The sequence below is a fragment of the Aphelocoma coerulescens genome, chromosome 8 (genome assembly GCF_041296385.1).
Source record: "Aphelocoma coerulescens isolate FSJ_1873_10779 chromosome 8, UR_Acoe_1.0, whole genome shotgun sequence".
NCBI lineage: Eukaryota > Metazoa > Chordata > Aves > Passeriformes > Corvidae > Aphelocoma > Aphelocoma coerulescens.
Genome location: NC_091022.1, coordinates 22,613,559 through 22,636,446, shown reverse-complemented (window position 1 = coordinate 22,636,446; position 22,888 = coordinate 22,613,559). Strand labels below are relative to the sequence as shown.

At 42.4% G+C, this 22,888-nt stretch overlaps 1 protein-coding gene across 4 annotated transcripts; it reads right to left on the bottom strand.

The window, feature by feature from the left end:
* Positions 1–43: 43 nt before the first annotated feature.
* KDM4A (lysine demethylase 4A) lies at positions 44–22,888 on the bottom strand. 4 transcript variants are annotated; one of them, XM_069023168.1, is made up of 22 exons: positions 22,848–22,888; positions 22,345–22,497; positions 21,976–22,151; positions 20,708–20,822; positions 19,764–19,957; positions 18,291–18,340; positions 17,686–17,789; positions 16,489–16,626; positions 15,359–15,609; positions 14,407–14,573; positions 13,115–13,458; positions 11,253–11,373; positions 10,480–10,658; positions 8,066–8,270; positions 7,696–7,772; positions 6,885–6,940; positions 5,986–6,094; positions 4,877–5,065; positions 4,013–4,183; positions 3,423–3,542; positions 2,766–2,858; positions 44–1,733 (listed from the first exon to the last, which is right to left on the bottom strand). In XM_069023168.1, the coding sequence occupies exons 2-22, from the start codon at positions 22,480–22,482 to the stop codon at positions 1,593–1,595; spliced, it is 3,138 nt and encodes a 1,045-aa protein (XP_068879269.1). In that variant the 5' UTR covers positions 22,483–22,497; positions 22,848–22,888; the 3' UTR covers positions 44–1,592. The 4 variants fall into 4 exon arrangements, 3 of the variants coding, with proteins under 3 accessions (XP_068879269.1, XP_068879271.1, XP_068879270.1); XM_069023170.1 differs by lacking the exon at positions 22,848–22,888 and adding an exon at positions 22,823–22,845; XM_069023169.1 differs by lacking the exon at positions 22,848–22,888 and adding an exon at positions 22,684–22,772.

The window sequence follows — 22,888 nt, the reverse complement described above, 5'->3', positions numbered from 1 at the left end:
CAATACTACATTTTATTGCTAATCACAAATCGATGCACCGGGGTTTCAGAAGGGTTTGGTTTATAGCGCTCCTATGTAATAAAAGGAAAAAAGTTACAAATCCAGACTTTGCAGACACATTGCCATGTCCCTATAGAAGCAGGGATGCATTAGGTCTGTTTCGTTAGAAAATTCTCCTCTTAAACAGTTTCTGGAGAACACGCAGTCATGATTCTCTCCAGTAGGAAAATTCACCCCATCATTCCATGCAAAAAGAAGGTGGCCAATCTGCTCCACAGCCCAAAATCCCTTTCCTACAGAATGGGAAAGGAACATGTATTTACACTGCTCCTACTGTGGTGTGTTAATGCTTAAATTATTAGGAGCAAGTTGGCACATCTTCCAGGTACACCTACTACCCAGCCCAACTCGGCTTCCTATGGCTGGGGTAGCAAGTTCTCTCCACCACAACTGAGATGTGTCCTAATACTCTATAAAAATGCTATGGTAACCTTTGCCAGACAGCAACATGGCAGCACTCCTGCTTCAGAAGAGCACTGCACAGCCTTTCAGTAATACACACGGCTCAGTGCATACTTCCTCTGCCTCAGACCCAGTATTAGCTGCTGTAAGCAAAAGCCTGCGGACACACGATAGACAATGCTGCCCCAGAGGAGGGACTGCACTGCTTCAGATACCGTTGCCCTGTCATCCCCAACATTGTGATGCCTGGATTTCAAGAAGGGAGAGTTAGGACTGTCCCTTTAGTCATATTGCCTTAGAGAAACTCAAAAGAAACTCTTTGGGAGCTGAATGTCTATTGGGAGCTGAACACCTATTCTTGTTAGAAGGCTGCACTTCACAAGGCTCCAGAAAGATTTCATTGGTTCTGAGGCACATTCTATTAACAGTTAAACTCATGATTATGTCAAAAGCACTATCAGAACAAAAATATTAAATGGAAGGTTAAATAATTTGTCCTACAGGTTTCAATTTCACATTTCACCTGTTCACACAAGCACCTCCTGTCTGTTCAGATGTGAACAGGCTACAGCTCAACCTCAGAAAGGAGGTGCTGAGAAACAAGAGACTGAAGCTGCTTGCAACAAAAAAAAGGGATATAAATATAAAAGAGGTTCCATTTCCAGCACCAGTAATACTGCCTGCCCAAGCCCAGGTGTGGTCACCAGGGAGACTCCTAAATTCAGGAACATTATTCAATTAAAACAATAGACCATACTATCTTGCACGCTGCCAGGATTCCTGGCAACAACTCCCCAAAGAGTTTGCCACCTGTCCAAATTGTCTCTAAAGAAAAAGCAAGACTGCTCAACAAGATGAAAGCAACATCCCCAAGCTGGCTTATCTGGTAAGGACCCAACTTCAGACCAGCAGTCTGCAGGCATCAGCTTCAGCAAATGGGATCTCTTTCACTATCCAACAGCTGCCTTACAGCTACTGCAGAGCATCAGCTTTTTAGCTTCCTTAAAATATAAAAGAACAAAACCCCAAAAGAAACCCTGGATTCAAAGCATCCAAATATGGCCTGTTGTACTGGAACGTTTAAATCCTTGGGGGAGGTGGGCATCTTCTTCCTCTGCCACAGGCAGCGTTTACTCCATGATGGCCCGGTACAAGGCAGGTTCAATATAATCTTCACGGTAGCGTGAATTGATCACTCTTTGTCTCTTCCTCTCTTGACTGACCTCCTTCTCTTCAAAGATCTCTGTGAAGCGCATATCTGAAGCTATTGACTAAGAGAAAAAGACAGAATTAGTCACTAGAGCACAGATTAAATCCCTTGTCTTCATATCCTCCTATTGCATGTAAGAAAAAACCAAGCCAAGACACTTGGGAACATTCAGACTTCTTCAAAAACTGACCAAACACAAAAAGAAAAATATTTAAGAAACTGGATTTACAAGTCTGGGGATACATTTAAATGAACTGTAATCAGAGATCTAAAGAATCTCAAGTTTCAAATGTAATTGAGCACCTAATTAAAATTCACAATCACTTTCTCAAAGTAATAGACAGAGTCAGCTGTTCCAATTTTGAAACAGTCTAGCACAATCTCTGCTTTATGGAGCAGGCATGTTTAAACTCCTGGTCACAGAATTCAGCTATAATACATTCTTAAGCCTCTAACAACCTGTGTGCCTGCCAACAGATCTGCATCAGGGTGTGCATGTTTGTGCTGTACAGCAAGACACCCCAGTGTGCTGTCTATAACCACAACTTTTGTAGTGGAAAAGTATAAAGCAAAAAAACAGGGGGTGTGGGATCTCCATCCTTATTGATAATCAAAACTTAATTGGAGACACCCATGACCAACCTTTTCTGAAAACTACCCCTATTTGGAACAGGTGTCTGGAAACCTGCAGAGGTCCTGTCCCACCTGAATTATTTTCAGTCTCAAGAAACAGCCAGCTGTTTTGATGCAAGCCTATTAAGAGCTTCTCAGAACAAAGGGTAAGTGAAGGAACTGGGCCATTCTTTGCAATGGAAGTAAACAATGGAACTTAAGGATACAGGTATGAAAGGGCATTAACATGCTCTCCCAATCTGTGACTCTATGATACAAACTCACACCCCTGTAGAAGGGGAAATTCTCTCCAGAGCGAGACAGAACTTTGCTTTTGTAGCCTGATCAACTACTGAGATTTGCAATGATTAAGGAGAGCAACAGATTGTTATTTTGCTGCTGCCACGTGCTCAGAGTGCTGTTCAAGCATAGATAAAGTTCAATGAACTTCTTTAGTAGCATTTGCACCCCATTTACCTACCAGCCTTGACTTCACTCTCTTAGGAAGCTCCTCTTCAAGAGTGTATACATCATCCCTTTTCACCATCAGCTGTGAACCATCTTCAAATTCCACCTAGAAGAGAACCAGAAGTTCTGTCAGAAGTCTCACAAGTTAGAACCCTCCCACAGCTACCCAGAACTTGCCTTCTCCCCACAGAGTTCTCTTGTGAAATAATCTTCTACCACTTGAAATTTGTAAGATACATATGCAGCTATGCACACTGCAACAGACTTAATTCAAAACTTTTTTTGGAATATTCTTTTAACACCCGACAAGACAATCTGGCTGTTCACTTTAATACAGTCTGAATATTCATCCCTTTGGAAGTGTGAAAGGTATGGTGCACTCTCACTAGAAAAAAGCAAAATAAACTTATTTTAAGTACTTTAAACTACAGGAACACAGTCTGATGAAGAATTGCAGACCAGCAGTTTTCAGAAGTGGACACTCAAGTAGGTAGCTAGATGTACATAGAGCTGCAAGCAATTACTACCAGCAACTGTTGCCAGCATCTGTCACTGCTAACACAGTGAGAGTAACTTACTCTGGAGTATTTAAGCATGACTCCCCTATAGCAACCCTGTTAACATGACTGGCTTGTTCTGAGTGATGCATTTTCAGACAGCACTTTTGTACCTGGTACATCTGGATAGCGTGTGATGCAACAAACTTGGCTCCATAAACTTGTCCGTCTGTCCATCTCACCTGCACGACTTCCCCTTCAGCAGGGGGACCTAACTGAAGACAATCTCGACTCTAGAATGAAGAGGGAAGATGGGAGAGACAAGAAAGGTAAGCAGCTTCTTTATGTGAAGATTCAGCAAACCACCAAGGAGGCACACTGCACACCACCCCAACAATTCTCCATTTTAGGGATTGAGAACTAGGCTGAGAGACATCCATTTATGTCATCTGCATTTAAATCCCCACAGTGGTACCAACTTCAAAGTACTTGATGTGGGAATGGCATGCAAGTATCAGCAAGTTTTCCTTCAGACCTACCATTGCTAAGCAGCCAGAGATTAGCTGCACTCCCTGTTATACCTGTCCCTGTGTGGCCTCAGTTAAGTCGTTCTCAGGTAGCATCTCTAAGGCCATCCTGCAGCACATCTGAGCTGCTACAGGACCCAGGGAACAATTACCAGATCCCTGATGTGTCTGCTCTACAGCAGCAGGAACTGACTCCTATCATGGGACCTGTACCAGAACCCCGCTGCACAACATACCACAATGTCCTCTGGGTACAGGTTATCGCTGAAGGAGCCATCATCAAAGTTGACCTCGTAGAAAGTCTCCTTTGCAAGGCTGACCACTTCACATTGATAGAAGCGACCATTCTTGTGCTTGCTGATGACTATCTGTCCAGGGGACAGATCCTGGAGTGCAGCCTTAGCTCGCTGAGAAGAGAAAAATCACTTTTTATATAATGACTCAAAATAAAGAATGTGTTGAAGACCATGGCTCCAGTGCTGGCAGACAACAAAGTAAAACATTTTAGTTCAGGTGAGTTACTCTACTTAAGGCATCACCTGCAGCATTTTAGAGAAGTTCTACCTCCAGAATTTTAAATGCCTAAAGTCTAATCTGTTACGTGCTACTGTCCTTAATTTACTTAGTAAATTGGATTCTCATTCTTCAGAGCAATGGAAGGCCTTTATAGAAAACATTCTCTAATAGATTGTTGTGGTTTTGGTTAAAAAGGCTGCATGGGAACTTTAGAAACTAATCAATCACTTAAATGTGAAATTCTGAGACCATTCATGCAGACTGCTGGAGTACTGGCACTAACTCCTGCATATTAAGTATCACAGCATAACCCCACCACTGTTCCTTATTACAACAGCCACAGGAGGGATGTGATGCTTTCAATCCTTCTGGTCCACAAACTAAAGTACAATAGAGGACCTGACTAAGATCAGAGTAGCAGCAAGGCTGGTATTAGAATCCAAGACCAACACCATTAGATTACATGAAATACTGTGAGACAGCCAAGTCTTCAATGAAGTTTCAAAAGAATCACACCATCTAAGAACTTTTCAGTGCCTCCAAGACACTGCAGTTCAAATACTGGGAATAACACATATACTCACCTCTGCCTGAGATGGAGTCTTATGCCTGAAGCAGGTAATGAAGACAACAAATGGCCAGTCATCAGGCTGCATCATGACTCCTGCGGCTTGGGCACAGCTGACATGAAAGGATGTGGGGCACCGACCATGTGAGCACTGTACACAGCAACCTGCAATTCTCTTTCTCCTTTTCTTGCAGAAGATGCATTTCTGTGGACAGAAAACTAGAGGTTATTGGTTGGCACTAGCTTTTACCCCTCACCAAGGGCTAGCTGGTCTGGCATAGCTTATCATGTAACAGCTGTGCCATTTAGCCTCTTGGAAAACACTGCTGCTTTCTGACTAAACAGAACCAGGCCGTTTTAGTCTACGACAAGACAATAATGTATATAAGTAAAGCAATAGAGGAAAAACATCAATTAAATATCTACCAGCTCAACATGCACAAATCATGCAACCCAAGGGTGCCAGCAACAGGTCTTAATTAGCCTGCAATGTTCCACCTCAATAGGGCCTTTCAGCACTTGACTAAAAAGTTACATAAATACAAGCAACAAGACTAGATTAATAGGAAGTGACCACAAAGTAACAGTTAAAATTCTATCACGACTACCAGTGACTCAAGTAAGCCTGCTGGGCAGTTGTAGGAAAAGAATGTTATCTGCAATGCATATGCAAAGCAGAGTCATTTTCCCCTCAACACTGAGCTGTTAAAACAGCTAAGTACAGTTGCTTTCCTGCTGAAGATCTTCACCATTATAGGAATGCCTCACATATCCTGAGGCATCTCAGTGCTTGAGAGCAGTCAACAAAGCAAGTTAAATACTAGAAACTAGAAAAACAACAAGCACAACAAATTATCACCATTACACCACTGTATAAAAGTAATTTGCCACATACTGAAAACCGTACCCCTTTTGCTGGCTCTTCATGTGAATAAACACACACTAGAACAAGGAAAGATTAAAAAAAATGGCAATAGGGACAACTGCCATCTCTCATACACAGACTTGAGCAGATTATACAGTTCAGTCTGGAGAGGAGATGAGTTGGGTTTGAAGGGATAAGCAAAGCCCCTCAGACTCTGAATGAACTAGAGACACCACCGATGCAGCACAGGTGATCCTCACCAGTCTGAAACGTTGCAGGGGGATTTTGCCAACGTCTATAGGACTCCGCTCTGCGATGTTCACAAATTTTGCCTCCAGTACAGCCACAGCACACATCACATGAACCCACCTGTCAGGACAGAAGAGAGGAAAAGGAAATCACTATGCATTAGGCCAACAGAGGATGCTTCAGAGTTTAAGTAAATACAGTTCTACTCAAGTTTGCCATAAAAACCACAATAAATAACCTCTGAGAACGATCAGTGTAATCTTTCTTCCTACTGCTACTAACAGGTCACATGTAGGGCAAACCCAAGACTTCTTAGTACGTAAAATCTACTACTAAGGGGCTTAACAGGAGAGCAATTTAGCGACTCCTGCATGATAAAAGGCTGCCTGGCCAAGTTTCAGTCATTTCATGGTGCTACAAGTCTGCCTCACTGCTACTTTGCATCAAATAACTTTAGATGACGCACCACACCCAAAGGACACAGAACAGGCAATTGCATGCACATTATGCTGTAGAGGTACCCTGAATTTCAATGTTGTGCTGCTTAAAACTGTGGTTGCCCTTTGTCATCACTGTAACCACGATGAGATGGAAAAATCAAAGTCCTCTGTAGAGAAGGTACTGAGAGATGCTAGTTCATTTGGAACCTTATTTTTATGTGGTAGGTTATACCTCTGCACATTACAGCTCTGCACTACCAAACACAAAGCAGTTAACAGCTGCTACCCACAGAATGAGAACCAGGCATTACCTACAGAGATATGAACTCCTCCATGAGAAGGCAATGAACACGCGAAGTGTGAAGGGTGTTGTTGGTCACTCTGTTACACCAAATGCAGTTTACCAGCTTACCCTCAGATACTTAGGAACTGAGCCTCTCCTTAAAATCCAAAAAATCTGGAACACTCACTTGTCATCATTGGCTCTCTGCAGCGCTCCTCCTCGTAATGAACACAAACAGCAGTCCTGCAGTAAAGAAAGCATTAGCTGGAAGAGTGAAGTTCAGTGCACCACAATTACTGCAGAACCTCCACCTCAAAATGCACATCCAGAGGAAGAAAACGATTTTGCTGTCAGAAGAGAGCTAACTACTTTGTACAGATCAGACCCTCAGCTCTCAAAAGCTGCCGCCCTTAGGGCAACACAGACCCCAAGTCTGTTGAAAGCAAGCAGACCTACCACTGAAGGGTCAACTCGTTTATTACGGGATCATTTTACACCTGCTATAGCCTATATCCTTCCTTTGGGGATATGTAAAAGGATCTGGAACAAACAGATGAGGAAATAATAATCAAATAATTATGAGGAAATAATAATCAAAAGGCTGACCCATTCTACTGACCTAGAGTCTATACAGCTATTTGAGGGAATCCCATTCCTCTTGCTTTCCTCACATGGGCATACCTGCCTAGTTATTAACACAAGTTACTTCTGGCTTAGAAATAGTAGCTACCATAAATTCAGACACACAATGGAGCTATTCCCACATTCATACAGAACATCTTCCCTCTGACTCAAATGAGCTCAGCAGCTTTGCATCAGTTAAAACAGTATCATTATGGTTTAAAAGTACCAAAATACAAGAGACTGGCTCCTAAACATTCTCTAAATTGTGTGCTTTCCACAGGATAATTAAAAAACCCAACACACACAACACTATGTGAATTAACTTTGTAGCCAGGTTCCCGGATGTACCAGACTCCATCTGTGAAAAACTTTACCTCTTCTAAGGCATTTTCTGCACACCGGGAGCACATCCAGTCTTCAGTGGCTTTGTCAGGGGATACACCATAACAACCTAGAACAGACACATCTCACTTAACAGCTTATTTACACTCAAACCCATTTCCCTTGGGCCCAGAAATAAAGCAGGAATTAAAATCAATGAGCCCAAGGATGATGCTGTGTGCATTTGAAACCACCCATGCAGCTAACTGCCTACCCCACCGGACAGCACCCAAGTATATCCTCCTCTGGTAAGGGCTGATCTTGGTCTATTTGTATGTTAAATCAACTGGCAGAGGCCTGCTATGATGTACAGACTCAGTACAGAGAACACCAGAGCTTAGGGTAACATCTGGATGCACTCACTTGCATGAACACAGACATGGCAGTTCTTGCAGGTGATGAGTACGCTGGTTCCATCTTCCTCCAGGTAGGGAGTTGAAAGATTGAGGTCAGTGCTGCAGCCAGTGGCAGTAAAGCACATTTCAGGAATCAGGGGTTTAGTTCGGATCTTCCCATCAGCAGCAGCTGGAGTTACTCCAGAGTTTTGACTGCTGCCTTCACATTCTGCCTGTGAGGGATGGATAGGGAATTTAAATTTTACAAGTAAAATGGTCTCACATCATCTTTACTCACACATTGTTTCATACATATATCCAGTTTAAAGAAAGAATGAAGGTGCTGAAAGATGAGTTGGTAGGTTAGGTGAAAATATAGTTATGTTTATAACTATTTAAAGTTATAAGTATAAAATCCTCAGCTGCTGTGGCTTCAGAATGAAGTTATTTTCTACTCAAATACTAAATGGAAAGTCTGAATTGCATCCCTCTAATGAGCAACAAGATACACATCAAACTGCATCTCTTCTGACAGAAGAGAGGGAATCACCAAGCCCACCTCATGCTCTCTACAGCCAACACCTCTTCTCCATCTTCCCCCTGTAATACAGAGGATCATAACACTGCTATCCATCAGTGTACACTTACCTTACCCTCGATATGGAAAGATTACCAACACATGAATAGATACCTACTACAATCCCCATTGTTTTTTCCCAGTGTAGTTCTGAACAAGTCTAATGGGCTTTAAAATTAATTTGTTCCTGGAAAATAAACAGACTAAAAATGCAGTTTCCCATATAAAGCTCAGGAGACTTTCAGGCTAATCTTTCGTAATTTATTCTTCTAAACCAATGCCAAATCAAACAGCTAAGACATACAAAGTTTACAGAGATATTATTTCTATTCAAGCTACTTTTCTGAACAGCTAAACAGAAATTAATCTTTCTCTTTGAAAAAACGTTTAAACCATCTTTTGTACCTCATAGGCAACCATAGAAGTAGCCTCCCTCATCTTTTAAAATTACTGTTAGCAGAAACTGCAGTAGCAGAATGAATTTGCACTGTCCCTCCTACAGTGCATGAAAAGCTAGGGAAAGAAAGTCTAGGTAATACTCACAGTTGGAGGAAATGGACATGTTTTCAACAAATCTTGTTTAGTCTAATTCTGTAAGGCTTACTGATTTACACTGAATGTCAGGCAAAAGACAAAATGACTGAAGAAAATCTATAACAAAGTTGAAGAAAATATGACTTTTTTCCCCCCCAAGCAGCAGACATTCTTCTTCCCAAAGGAAAAGTGCATATTTGTCTGGCATTCTGTGCCAACTTTTTATTTGAATGGGTAACTGAAGTGAGTTTCCAGACTTGCTACAGACTTTCTGAACGACGACTCTAACCACAGCTCGCATCTTGGAAGAGTTTCTGCTCCACTGCCTGGTGTGGACAGACATTTGAAAACCTGCAGCTAAGAGTTTTCTTACAAAAAAGAAGTTAAGAGAACTTCAACTGTCCTCAAATTATTAACTTTATACCCTTCAGCACTAGTGACATCCTCATGTACCATACAGTTTGTAAGCAGAATTTCCATTCCTAAGAGCTTAATCTCAGACAGAAATAGCAAGATTGAACAGAAACTATGGCCTATGGTTTTCATGAAAATCAGAACTATATGGAATATAAACCTTCAACAAAAAAGTGAGGTCTTTACTTCCAAAACTGTGGTGAATATGTTTCTAGTGCCAGCACAACCATACAGTGATCACAAATGAATCAAATATGGTTAGTGTGCGGGAAGGGTCAAACTTACTCAAAGTTGCAGGTCAAACATGCAGACAACTGTTCAAGCTACCTTAAAATGATTTATCTTAGGTATATCAAAAAATTCAGTGTGGGACTCCTGCCCGCACATTTAGTCAACACTACAGGAGTTCTGCACCCTATCCCCTGCTACTGTCATGGATACACTCCAAGACAAGACAGCTTTCAATCTATACCATCTACAAACACAACCCTTAATCCTTTTAAGTAAAAAGTTTTCTTCCTTGCCAGCTCCTCAAAGACTATGTGCTATGAGAGGACGTAAAGTGCTTTTTTAAAAACATTTTAGCAGTGAAGGAGTCAGTCTGGAAAAGAGAAATGGGATTTTATAGTCAGCTCCAGTAACATTTCAGCTCCATTCTGTGGTTTGAGCAAAAGCCACAAAACACAAAAGCTTCTGCTGAACAGCTGAGTGAGCCCCTGGGAACCCACAGGGGTCTATCACAGGTGTGAGGATGTTCACCCACTTGTGCTCTCCTGGAACAATTCCCTGGGAAGACTGCAACGTTGATACAGCTTTTGTTAACTGGCAACGTGCAAACCCTCATATTTAAAACTATGTACCACAACAGGCACCTACTCTTATCTCTGTTGGTAGCATGACCAGTCTTGGTTTCATACCTGATACGCCTGGAAGAGCATACAAACAGCACAGTATGGGGGCTGCTGGGCCATGGTGCGATTGTATTCTTTTTCAGCCTCAAAGTTTGGTGGCCGGTTCTGCCACAGCTGGCTCAGTGGCTTGGCCCATGCTTCTGTCTCCTCAGCCTCTTCTTCAGGAGTTAGCTGCTCTGATGCCTCTGCGATAAGAGAGCACTCACTCAGTGATTTTGTGTCCTTTTATAGATGCTCTTCTTGTAAATGAAACTAAATAAGGCAAGAAGCTATGAATGGAGATGAAAGAAAGACTGCCAGAAAGCAAACTGACAGAAGGGTGATGGAAGCCAGTAACTCAGTCTCCTTTTTAAGAGGCTTATACTAATCAAGCAACAGTGCAGACACAAGATAGGCTTATTGTGAGAACAAAACCAGCTCCAAATGACATCAACATCAAAACTAAAGCCATCAACCAAAGAATCTGGCATTCGGGGTTTTTTTTAAATCATGAATATTTACATCAATGACTGGAATGGTCTAAGGCAGATGCAATTACGCAACAGTCTCTGGTACTGGTTTAATTTTTCTTTCCAAAGTAAAGTACAGAAAACAAAGATGACACCATTTGAGAGAAAAGTTTAATGATGCAATGAGATAAGCACCTTGTCTAGGAGGCAGAGGCGTCACTTGCTGACTCCTGTTTATCACCAGTTAGTTACTAGAATATCCTACACTGCCCACAGAAGCAGTGTAGGATATTCTCTCCGATTTCCCAGAGAGCATAAGGCTTTACTTACCATCATCACTGATGCAGTCTTTCACCAGGAGCGGGTGGTGGCGCGGGAGTTTGCTCAACGGCTGGCGACGACCCTTGGATTTCTTACTCTCCTTCACTGAGCTTACGTACTCCTTTCCCACCTGGACCAGGAGAAGCAATTCAGCTGTCAGTTAGCATGTCCCCTTTTGACATTATTTTGGAAGGAATTTACTTTGAACTGAGAGAAACTTCTTCAAAATGCACACATGCTTCCACAGTTTTACTTCCAACAAAGTAACTTCAGCTCTAAACCCTTTTTCAAAGTGCTCAGAGCACTTTTGCTACGAAAAACTGGACAGAGCTGTACTAGCTCTGTCGAGTCAGTGGAATGGACATTTTTCACAGGTCCCCATGTAGCCTTTCATGCAAGTCTGTTTACTTAAAGAATCGTGTAAAAGACAGAAACAAAGAAAGACAAGCTGGATGGTTCAACTTAAAAGAGCCGTGATAAGAAGTCTCATGAATTCTGGAGAAGCCTCACTTGGTGTGTCACTTAAAATATTCCAAATTTAAAAGTAAAAAAAATAATAAAATAAACTAGAAAAAATACAGAGCTCATAGACATCTCAAACTAGAAGGGTTATTTTAAATGAAGGACACTTTCATCCTTTCTCTTCATTACTTGCCTTGATGTCTTACCAGAGAGACTGGAATAAGGAGATTGCAACAACAGCTATTTCCTCTTCCCTTAGCCTCATACAAAAACAAGTGACACATTGACAAAATTACTACTAACCTGACAAGCAGGGCAATAAAGGTTATGATTTTAACAGCCCAGAAAGTCTCTCACTAGATAAGAACCTTTTTTTAGAATCTATTATTTTTTTGAAAGCAGAAGTAAATCTTGGATTAAATGCATCCTACGTACGTTTAAATATCTTCTTTTCATAAAAGAAGCCAGAAGAGAACACAATAATCATTACCTCTGATCTCTTACACAGAGTTGGATACAAGACTTCTAAGAAATATTGAAATGGAAATTAGCATTCCCAGTTGCCACCTAATGGAAAATTTGTTTTGAAATATACCACACTGGGGAAAAAACATCCACACCCATTGAAAATTTCACCTTTTCCCTGTATAGAGCATGCAATGGAGACATCAGTATCTGCAACAGAATGTCTTTATAAATAGCCATGACGACTGTCTCAGTTTCAGCTCAATTATCAACAGATTGGTCTATCTGCTGTTCCTTTTGCATAATTCTTTACTTCTAAGGACACAGTCATTACTGGCCTCCCATTCTCTAATCACAAATTTAAAGAGGAAAACAAAATATTGGAAAGACACCACCAGGTAAGATTCTAACTCTTCTCTTAGGTTGTTTAATAAAAAATTCACTGGCAGCTTTTAAATACACAGATTTACATTCGCCCAAACAATATTTTTGTTGCACCCTTTCTTCTCTTTTAAAAGGAGACAGATGTACCCAGGTATGCAATTTTATACTAAAAACCCCTCATCACATCAATGTGCTTGCGCATTGTGCTTGTGCATCAATAAAGGCTGGAGCAAATTAGATTCATTTTAGGTGCAAACAGGTGGCTCTTACTACAAAAGGACCTCAATCAGCTTGTAATACTACCATGTCAAAAACATACAGCACTTACACAGTTTAGAAAAGTTCTCAAAACAGGTGATCTCCTTGCTTTCTAGAAGGGGTTAAGTGTATAAGGCTTTCATCTGAATTCTTGTGTGTTTAACAAAACCCAGAGGTGCAAACTGCTATGCAAACACCAGTGGGATGAAACTGTCATCTGCAGAAATAGGAAGTTTTGTCACGGCAAATCCCTGACCATGGAATTACAGCTCTCCAGCTTTCAGTTCCTTTGCCATTCATACCTCTGTGAGTTCTTGCTCACTGACACTGGAGGTGGCACTGGCTTTCTTCCCTGAAGTCTGTTCATTGTCAGATCCACCAGCATCCCCCTTAGCATAGCTGTGGACTGTGAACACCCTGGCTGGCCCAGGAAGAGTTCGTTTTGCCAACGGATCAGACGATTCAGAGTCTGAAGAATAGGCAGGTGAGCTGGACTGAACACTGGATGTAGCACTCTGCTTTGAAGCTGGCAACACTGAAGTGGAATTTGAAGCATGTGAAACAGAGAGATCCAGTACAGCTGCTTCTTGTTCCTCCTCAAGCTTCACTGTTTTCAATTCTTCAAATCTGGCTGAGTCCACACGATCTGGAAGAAGAGATATACTGACTTTTTCTGAAGTTTGGGCAGAAAGAGAACACTTGTGCAACTATTTGCACAAAGCCAAACAGAAAAGCAAACTACTACACTCAAAAAAGCAATAGTACACCATATAAAGAGTAGATGATTAATTCAAACACCTACAAAGTCATAGATGGCTTAGTGAGAGAGAGAATAAAAGCGTCTGCTCACTGCCTCTCCCATTAGAAGAACCAGGGTATATCAAACAAAACCAGCAGACAGTGAGTTTAAAATAAACAGAGATGATCCTTTATACAGATACCTATGTAGTTAAAACAACCCAGCTCCTGGCCACATGTTGCTGTGGGTAAGAGGTTACAAACATTCATGGGAGACTTAATAGAAAAAAAAAAACCAAAACCCACATCCCAACAGAAGATTATTAAATACAAGCTGCAAAGGGCTGGAAAACAAAATACAAGAGGGGGCATCCCATATGTTTTCCCTGTTCTTGTGTTGTTCCATATGCCCCCTTGCTCCTCCCCTAACAGCAAGGATCACTCACCCATTACAAGCCATATGAATTTTCTCCAGCCTACTTATTACAAAATTACAAGTAACACACCTGTAAAGCATACCAGACCCACTGTACCAGGAAGCGTGCATATGTTTTACTAAGCAATTCCTATAAACAGGTCACATTGCTCAACAGAAATATAAAGGAACTTAGACTACTGAGGCATCCTATATATATTTTTTGTATGCAGGCAGGCAAAATAAAAAGAGTAAAAATCCAAAACTAGAAAATTATAATATTTCTCTTATAACAGTACATTTCTGAGGTGCTAGCAATGGCTCTGACAAACTAGTGTCTGCTTTTTTGGACACAAAAGCATCCTACCAACAAGCATCATATGAAAGAGTGCCCCAGACAAGCCTGGCACATGGTTACCCGAAGTTTGAGCCTTTGCTCACCTTGCTGCACAAGTTCACTCGTAGGCCTCTCACAAGGCTCTGCCATGTCCGCTTCATACTGTGTGGAGCTCAGCTCCTCCTTAGGGAAGGCCTCACTCTCACTCACCTCCTGAGGCACTTCCAGGCAGACCCTGTGCCTTTTTGTCCCTATGCGGTGCTTGGGGATGCTGCAGAAGACAAATCCCTATGTCAGGTTAGCAAACATGTAAATGTGTTGAATTTCTGTGTGAATGCATAAAATACAGTCTGGTTTGGATTAGTGTTTTATGAGACAGCATCTGGAAAGCCAAATAGTTTTCAAATTATTCTGAAATGTTTTCTTTGCTTTTACAGAGGAAAAGTCAGTAATCCTTAGAGATGACTTCTCAGCATGTTAATCATGTATTAGGCAGCTATGCTCTAGCCAGGCATTCTTTACCTTAAACAACAAAATCCCTCCAAACAAAACCTCAAACAAACTAAATCAACAACAAAAAAATCAACCACCAAAGACAGCTTTAGGAACAGTAGCTGGCACTGACTGAAAAAGATTTAACTGCAAAAGGTAAGATGATTAGCCTTTTGGCATTCAGCAACCAGGACCTGAACACCAATGTCACAGTCTGCAGCACTGATTCTACCAGAATTTGTTAGCAAGTACTGCCCCATGATCTCAATATAGCCCCTTTTTTTCTGGCTTGTCAGTGCAGGGTACACACTGCCAATCCAGGCTTTGGGGGTCTGTCCCAAGATGAAGAACCACCTTCCAAGCTGGTGTGTTTCCTGCTTACCACAGACTATCTATTAATGTGGACTTGAATAGTAAAAAATACTAAGAGTAAACCCCATTGCCAGGAAAAACAAGTATTGCTAACTCTGGCTGTTATTCTATCAGAATGGCAAACATTTAATTGCAACTGGGTTCAAATTATAATAATCCAATAGAAAAGCAGAGGACTATATAAAGCAGTACCTTTTTGTCTCATCCCCAGCCACCTCCTCTTCACACGTCTCTTCGGTTTCCATCTCCTCAGCACACTGTTTCCCATTCTTGACTTTTTGCATTAAATCCCCTTTAAGGAACTCTGCTGCCTCTGGGGTTGGAAGAGCATGGTCAATGACAGTAATGTCCTTCCCAGCTTTCCAAAGCTTGTAGCGATCTGGCTGGTACTTCCTCACAAACACATCCATGGAGATCTTCACCATGTCCTTCCGACACGAGCACTGAAGTCACAGAAAATATTAAAGTAAGGCCAAATACTCAACAATTCTGCCCTGCATTTCTCCAGCACTTTGCTTTCAGGAGTTTAAGGAACAAAATCCCACACTCACATGTCATTGAGCCTCAGAACTCTCAACACTCTTTCCCAGGAAATCAAAAGGGTATATATTAGGTTACTAAAAATGGCAGAAAAGCCAGCAAAAACCATGAAACAGAAAACCAGATGTTATCAACAACTAGGAAACTAGGAAATAAAGCTCACCAGTCTATTTACAGAGTTGCTGACTGTTTTAAAATGAGCTCATACAGAAACAGGCAGCAAAACCAGAGACTATAATGAAGGAATCAGAGCCACATAAACTCTGGGCCTACCCAGAGCAGTAGAGGTTCCCCTCATTCAGGCATGGTTGTAACTAGTGCTTTAAAGCATTCACTTCAATGTAGCTTCTGAAAACATAACCCTTGTTCGTAAGGCACCTCTACAGGGATATAACACTATTCAGTCTAGAGGTTCAGCCAGGATACTTATTTTGATAAGTCATTTAAGTTACCAAAGTCGTATTCCAGGCTAAACAGTCTATAAATAATGGTTAAAATACTGAAGAAAAATAGTGATGAGCTCTGCCCACCAAGCATACTCTTTCATCTCTGGAAAGACCACCAGTCCCCTGAGCCTCACTTTGGCTGCACAAAGTTACAAAGAAGTTATGAAACATGACAAAACACGTTGCAAGCTATCCACGGTTGACACAAGTGCAGGAAGAAGCACTTGGGGTGAATGTTGCTACTTTGTGAGAAAGCAAACATCACATCTTAAAAGCCCCAAAACCACTCCCTTAGAACAAAGAGTAGGGTCTTAATGATGGCAACAGACCACTCACCAGCACCGACTGCTTCCCGTACTCAATCCACCGAAGAGTAGCAAAGTTGGTAGATTCAGCACAGTTAAAGCCGTGGTTAAAGCCAGCATGATAGCTATAAGGAAAGGTTATCATGAACTCTCCAGCCTCCTGTGTCACCTAGAAGACAATTGAGACATCCCAGTGTTACTCAGAATTTAAGAATGTACTTGGTGAATATGATTAAAAGGAGCTCCTGTATTCTTCTCTGCAGCACACCCAAAAAACCCACTCACAGATGGTGACTGGAGCTCCCTGCTGCAATGGACAGACTTGATACTGACCTTCACTATTTTGCTACCTGTGTTAAATATCTGTTTACTGAAAAGCCATGCTCAGGAGTTTTTTTTACTAAAACACAACACAGCTGGTGAAAAGAGCATAGAAATGGTTATACATACAAAATACACTGTGACCAGCTATAGAAGTTCATAAAGATACTTATCTGTATCAGCTACAGGTTTGGCTGAACAGCATCTAAGATCAAGTAAATTTTTATTCACACAGAACTTGGAAATTTACTGCTGTTTTCTTTTGCTGTTCATACTAAAGTACAACTCTCAGTCAGCCTTCTACTGCTGCTCTTCAACATTTCCCCACTGTAAAGGTTTATAACAACAAAACCCTTCAGCTGTCCAGGTAGATGGGATAGTATTTCTGAATAAGAACTCAAAGACTAGATCTTTAATATCTCTGTGTGGGAGTGGGAACGGCAGGACATTACCTGAGCAATTAAGGAAGCCTATAAAGTTATTAATGTAATTAAAAAATTAACAGGGAACAACCCTTATTTTCTATTGAGGAAGCAGATTGCAACTAACAAAATTAGCAAGGCCAAGTTTGAAACAAAAAAAATAATCTCACTTCGCTGAATACACATCTCAACAGTGAAGTGAATCTAACACAGGAGGTAATGTTTAGTTTTAAGTCAAAAAATTAAAAGAAAAATTACAGAAAACCAAGCTTTTGTTTTCAGGAGCCCTTGACAGATTTTTCTGTCTCAAACTTTTTCAGGCCCCAACTGCCAGATAAATGGAAGTACAATAGGAAGGACTGCCTTATCTCCTGCCTGTTTCTATTTTCCTCTCTAAGCATCTGCTACTGGCTGCTGTCAGTAACAAGACAAGGCTGCAGGAACCTCTTGATTAAGCTGGTATAACCATGGTTACTTTTCTACACCTTATCAAATGGAATTCCGTATTTCTTTAGAATTGATGGAGAGATGAGAGTCATCTTGTGACGGAGAAATGCTTCACAGCTTTGGGCACTTCCCGGGAAAAAACCTGTTTAAAATAAAGACAAGGAGAGGATGTTACCATTGTGCTCAAACTACATTTATCTTTCAGCAGTTTTTATGAAAAATTACTGTCTAGACACATTTTCCCTACAAGTATGGACCACCTTATTTGAAGTGTACTAGCTTGCATGCTGAAGAAAAATGACAGCTCCCCAAGATTTATCTTTTAAAAGCTGCCAGTTTGAAAGAACATAAGAAAGACCTCAAATAGAGGGATCCTCCCTTGGCCATAACCTTCAAGTTTTAATAATCAATAGCTAATGATTTTCTCATTAAGGGTTAGACAGACCACAAGTTCATTATTTGTAATGTGACATTTCTCTTGTGTGTATCCTATAAGCAAATACTCTAAAGTAATGTCATCTATATTCTAAAAGGCAAATTATCAGTACAGGCATGCTAGCCTGTGCTCTCTAAAAGAGCTGAAACCCATTGCAGCTGTCCATCCCATCTTTAGAAAAAGGCAGGACATGAATTGCCTGATTACCTTTTGCAAGTCTCTCCAGCCGCTTCCCATGCTCTGGAGGGATAGAGTACCTGCAGTCGTAAGAAGACATCTGATAAGTAAAGTGACAACAACAAAATCTCAAAGTTTGACTGGAAATCATAATCAGTCATCAAGGCGTGAATTACTTAAAAAAAAAAAAATCTCTATATCTACATTTATCTTTTTCAAAGTTTGATATAAAGCTAAAAATCTTCATGGAGGACTTTTACCTTTCTATCCCAAGAAAAATCAACATCCAAAACCTGACCATTTCTTTCAACAACTTTTGTTCAAGCAATCAAGGAAGTAAAAAGTCTGATGTACATGATTAGCAGATCTGTGCAGCAAAACATGAATTGCAACAAGAAAAAGAAGAGCACTTCCTGAACTGTCTCAGTTCACAGCTGCACAATCTCAGTATGCTCAGTGCAAGGAGAAACACAGGGCAAGACAGAAAATGGGATCACCTCTTTCAGCTGCTCAGACCAAGATGGTACTAAGTCAGATGCCACATCCTTAACACCTGCACAACTCATGGAGTGCCCTTTAGGGCTATGTCTCTCTCTGTACACACCTTTTTATGGGTGGCACAAAACTCCTGGCTGGTGTGACTACAATAAATCAACCTACTCAGTTTGCTTTCACTCTGGAATACAGTGCTATATTCTGAATGGATTCCTTGCTAAATTAATCAAAGACACCAGCAAAGCTCACTTCTTCCAAGTACTACTGTAGAAGAAGCAATGGCCAAATAGTTCAACAGACTGAATTATTCTGTTTCATGTTTCCCTGCTACTGCCACTGCATGGGGTTGTTCACGGGTCACATTGTGCTAGCTATTATTTTTTTCTTCAAAGTTGTATTAAAAGGCAGCCAAAAATACTAGTTTCCAACAAAAGTGCCATGGAAACAATTGTTGAAGTTGCTTGAGAAATTAATTTGTGAACAGAAGGCCATGATTCACTCTCCAAATGGAAGCCATGATAAAGAGAAATTCAGGAGCCTCCCTTAAAAAGAATCAAGAAAGCTCAGACACTGGACAAACCACTCAGTGACATCCATATGATAAACAGCTACAACTCAAAGTCTGTTAAAAACTGCCTGTTCCCCCAGTGATTGTGTGACCATACCTCTGTATGGTCATTTTAGAGCCTCAGGAAATGATAAGCAAGTCTGCCAAGTTTTGGCCCTACCACCGCAGAGAGGATCCACACTATACTGTAATTCAGAAGAACTCTCTAAATCAGGACAGCAAACAGACCCTTCTAGAAGGTAACCAAACAAATTCTACTGAGGACACGCACTACTTTGCAGCTCCTTACAGATTTCTAGTATTCTTGGTATCAGATAGAACTGCAGTGCAAGACTGGAGAAATGGTAGTTATTTTAGTCAACACTTAGCTTCATGACTTTGACTCCAATATTTTACGGTATTGCTTTTCTACATCTAGAAGACTCCTTAGAAAATCTTACCATGACTTGGGTTCCCCAAAATGCAAGTAATTAATACTGTAGAGATCCATGTCCTCGGTGTGCCAAGCAAAAGAAGTTTTCCACATGCCAAAATATAGGTAAGGAGTATTCACTCCTTCAATGGTTATGCCACTTTCATTCTCCACAATATCCAGGATTGTGTTCAATCTGCCAATATTCCACGCATCTACATGCTGTAAAACACAAGCCTCATGTCAAACAAGGATTACAAAGAACAAAACCACACAGCTGAGATGACAGTTTGCAAATGCTAACAGACACTTGTGAAACAGCACATCACAGAATTACGCAGCTCAAGCTGTGAGCTAGTTCCCCTAAACCCAACAACTCTGCATGGTGTAGCTTGCACAGTGATTGCTTACTGGCCTTTAAGGAACGAAAGAGAGTTACCAGTCAACATAATGATTACAAAGGAGAAATAATCATGAAGCTACAGACTTAGCAGAGAATAGCTGATGTCTGAACCCTCTTGAACAAAACCACTTTTCACTCCAAACATCTTTTAAAAGAGTAAATCATGGTAATTTAGGAGACAAACAAGCAGATTGCAAACTGTCTTTTGACAGTTATCATCATGCCACCTAATGGCTACAGAGCTGTTCCACAAAAATACATATACCAGTGGAGACCAAAGCTGCATGCATCCACTGATCAACACTTCCAACTCTCACACAACTTTCAGGACAAAGCAACGCTTGGGCAATAGTGTTTTCTGCTTTCCTAAACTAAACTACACTACACTGAAGTGCTAGCAAAGGTCCCTTAGAATGCTACCTCTGTCAGCCGCCTACTCCAAAAGCTGGAACTATGCTAAGACTATCATTAACTCTTTCCAAAAGGTAAGAGTCAAATACCACATTAGTATTTATGGAATGCAATATACCAGGCTAACTGTTACCTGAAAACCAGAACAGTTTCCTCACCTTGTCGTAGAGTGTGCCGTTAACGTCAGCTCCGTAGATGGGGGCATTGAACGTAAGGTTCTTCCAGTATTTTCGTTCAAGGTCTTCAAAGTCCGTGTACCGGGGTGTACAGTACCTGAAAAAACCCAAGAAAGGTACTAAAGACTTTGCAGTTTGATATTTGAAAAGTCTAAACCAACATTTTCCTCGACTGAAAGAATGGAAAGCTACAATAAAAATACCTAATGTGTATTATCAGCCAGACCCCTAAACTGCCAGAAGAGAAGTGAGAGCAGTCATGGCTCTGTTTCTGTGACACTTGGGAACGGAAGTATCAGGAAGAAAATTACTTTCCCGTTTCTCAGTTTACTTTCATTTTTGCTTTGTGCACTTTTCCGGGTTCAGAACAATTTCACCTTCTAGCTGAAGCTACTTAGAAACAACAATGCAGTCAAAACCAGAAATGATACAAAGAACAACTTAAAAAACATACAAACAAACCCAAAGTTTTCCCACCACTATGAAACTAGCAAACCTTCACAGACTCACCATGGTCAAACATGCTCTGTTTACCAGCAAAATACCTGCTCTTGATGCCCATTCCTTCTAACTATATACTGGACTATGTGTAGCACTGGGGGATCAAACTTAACATCTATTTAATGTGTATCTATATACATTGATTCCACACAATTACATATATAACATAAAACAGTAACTTACATCAAATTATTCTATTAAATAGAACTCTAAAATATCTGGTCTGTACTGCTTTTGAAAGATAAAACAAGCTTTGATAGACCGACTGCAGCTGGCAATTCCAATGTTATTTCTAAGTAGTTACTGCAAAGGCTATTTTGCTCCAACTCCTTTTCAAGTGATCTTTGTCTCCTTTTTTATGTCATGAACATTCCTTTCTCCACTACTCAATAAATATTTCAATAGTCTAGCTACTGGGGACAGACAGACAGGAACCCACAGCACAAACAGAAAGTTCTGCTGCCATTACACATAATCTTGCTGCACAGGTGACAAAGGTCCCCATGCACACAGCCCACTGTACAAGCAACCTCATCTGCCCAGGGCATGACGCTCACACTGCTGACCCCAGGCCGCATGGAGGACCTGGCCCCCGTGGATGCCCCAAACCTAGAAGCGTTCAAGGCCTGCTTGGATGGGGTCCTGAGCAGCCTGTTTTTGACCCTGACAGGATGGGGAACCAGATGATCTTTAATGTCCCTTTCAACCCAAACCATTCCATGACTCTATGTGCCCGGAACCGGCCGTACTTGTCACTGTTGGCGATCCTGCGGAACTCGCGGACCGTCATGGCCTTCTTCTGGATATTGTACTGCGTGAAGAGCCCGGACTGCCCTGTCACCACCTGCTGGATGGGTGCGGGGATGACGAGCTCGTCGATGTCATCGTAGCACTGCCGCGGCTTCCACTCCTTAGGCGGCACGATCTGCGGGGACACACGGGCCGGGAGCGGTGGCCGCGGCCGGGGACAGCGTCAAACTCGGGGAACTCGGGCCGAGCCCCGGCCAGGGCGCGCCCGCCCCACCGGCGCCGCGGCGTAAACAAAGGGCGGAGGCGGCCGGTGCGCGGCCCGGGGCCGGCTGCACGGCCTCCGCCCGGGGGGAGAGGGAGTGTCGCACCTTGGCCAGCCCGGCGCGGTGGGCGCCCTGCGACTCCACGTAGGCGATGTAGCGGCTGAAGTCGCGGAACTCCTCCATGGTGGGGCGGAAGGTCATGATGCGCTGCCCAGGGTTGAGGCTCTCCAGCTCCGAGGCCATGATGCCGGGCCAGCCCTGCGCGGAGGAGGCGGGGGTGTCTGCGCGGGAGGCGGGACACCGGACCCGCCCCGCCCCCCCCACCCGCCGGCCAATCGCCGCGGGGTCCGCACCGGCCCTGCCTCCTCATTGGCGGAGGACGCGTGCCCGTCAGGACCCCACGGCTTGCTCTCCCTCTTACGGCGGAGAACGCCACCGACTCACCCCCCCTCCTGACCGGCCCGGCCCGGCGCGGCGGAACCCGAGTCCCCGCCCGCCGTGGTCACGTCGGCAGCGCGGCCCGCTCCTCCGCCGCCCCCGCCCGACCCTCAAACCAACGCCCAGCCGCCGTATCCCTCCGCACCACGCGCCCAAATAGTCCTGCGGACCTCCGACGCCACCGCGGCCGTTCCGCTCCGCCCGAGACCCA

Coding starts and splice junctions, on each gene's coding strand:
- KDM4A (XM_069023168.1), bottom strand. CDS start 22,482: ATGGCCTCGGAGCTGGAGAGCCTCAACCCTGGGCAGCGCATCATGACC. Junction 22,152..22,344: donor ACCGCGCCGGGCTGGCCAAG/GTGCGACACTCC, acceptor GTGTCCCCGCAG/ATCGTGCCGCCTAAGGAGTG. Junction 20,823..21,975: donor AGGATCGCCAACAGTGACAA/GTACGGCCGGTT, acceptor GGGTTTTTTCAG/GTACTGTACACCCCGGTACA.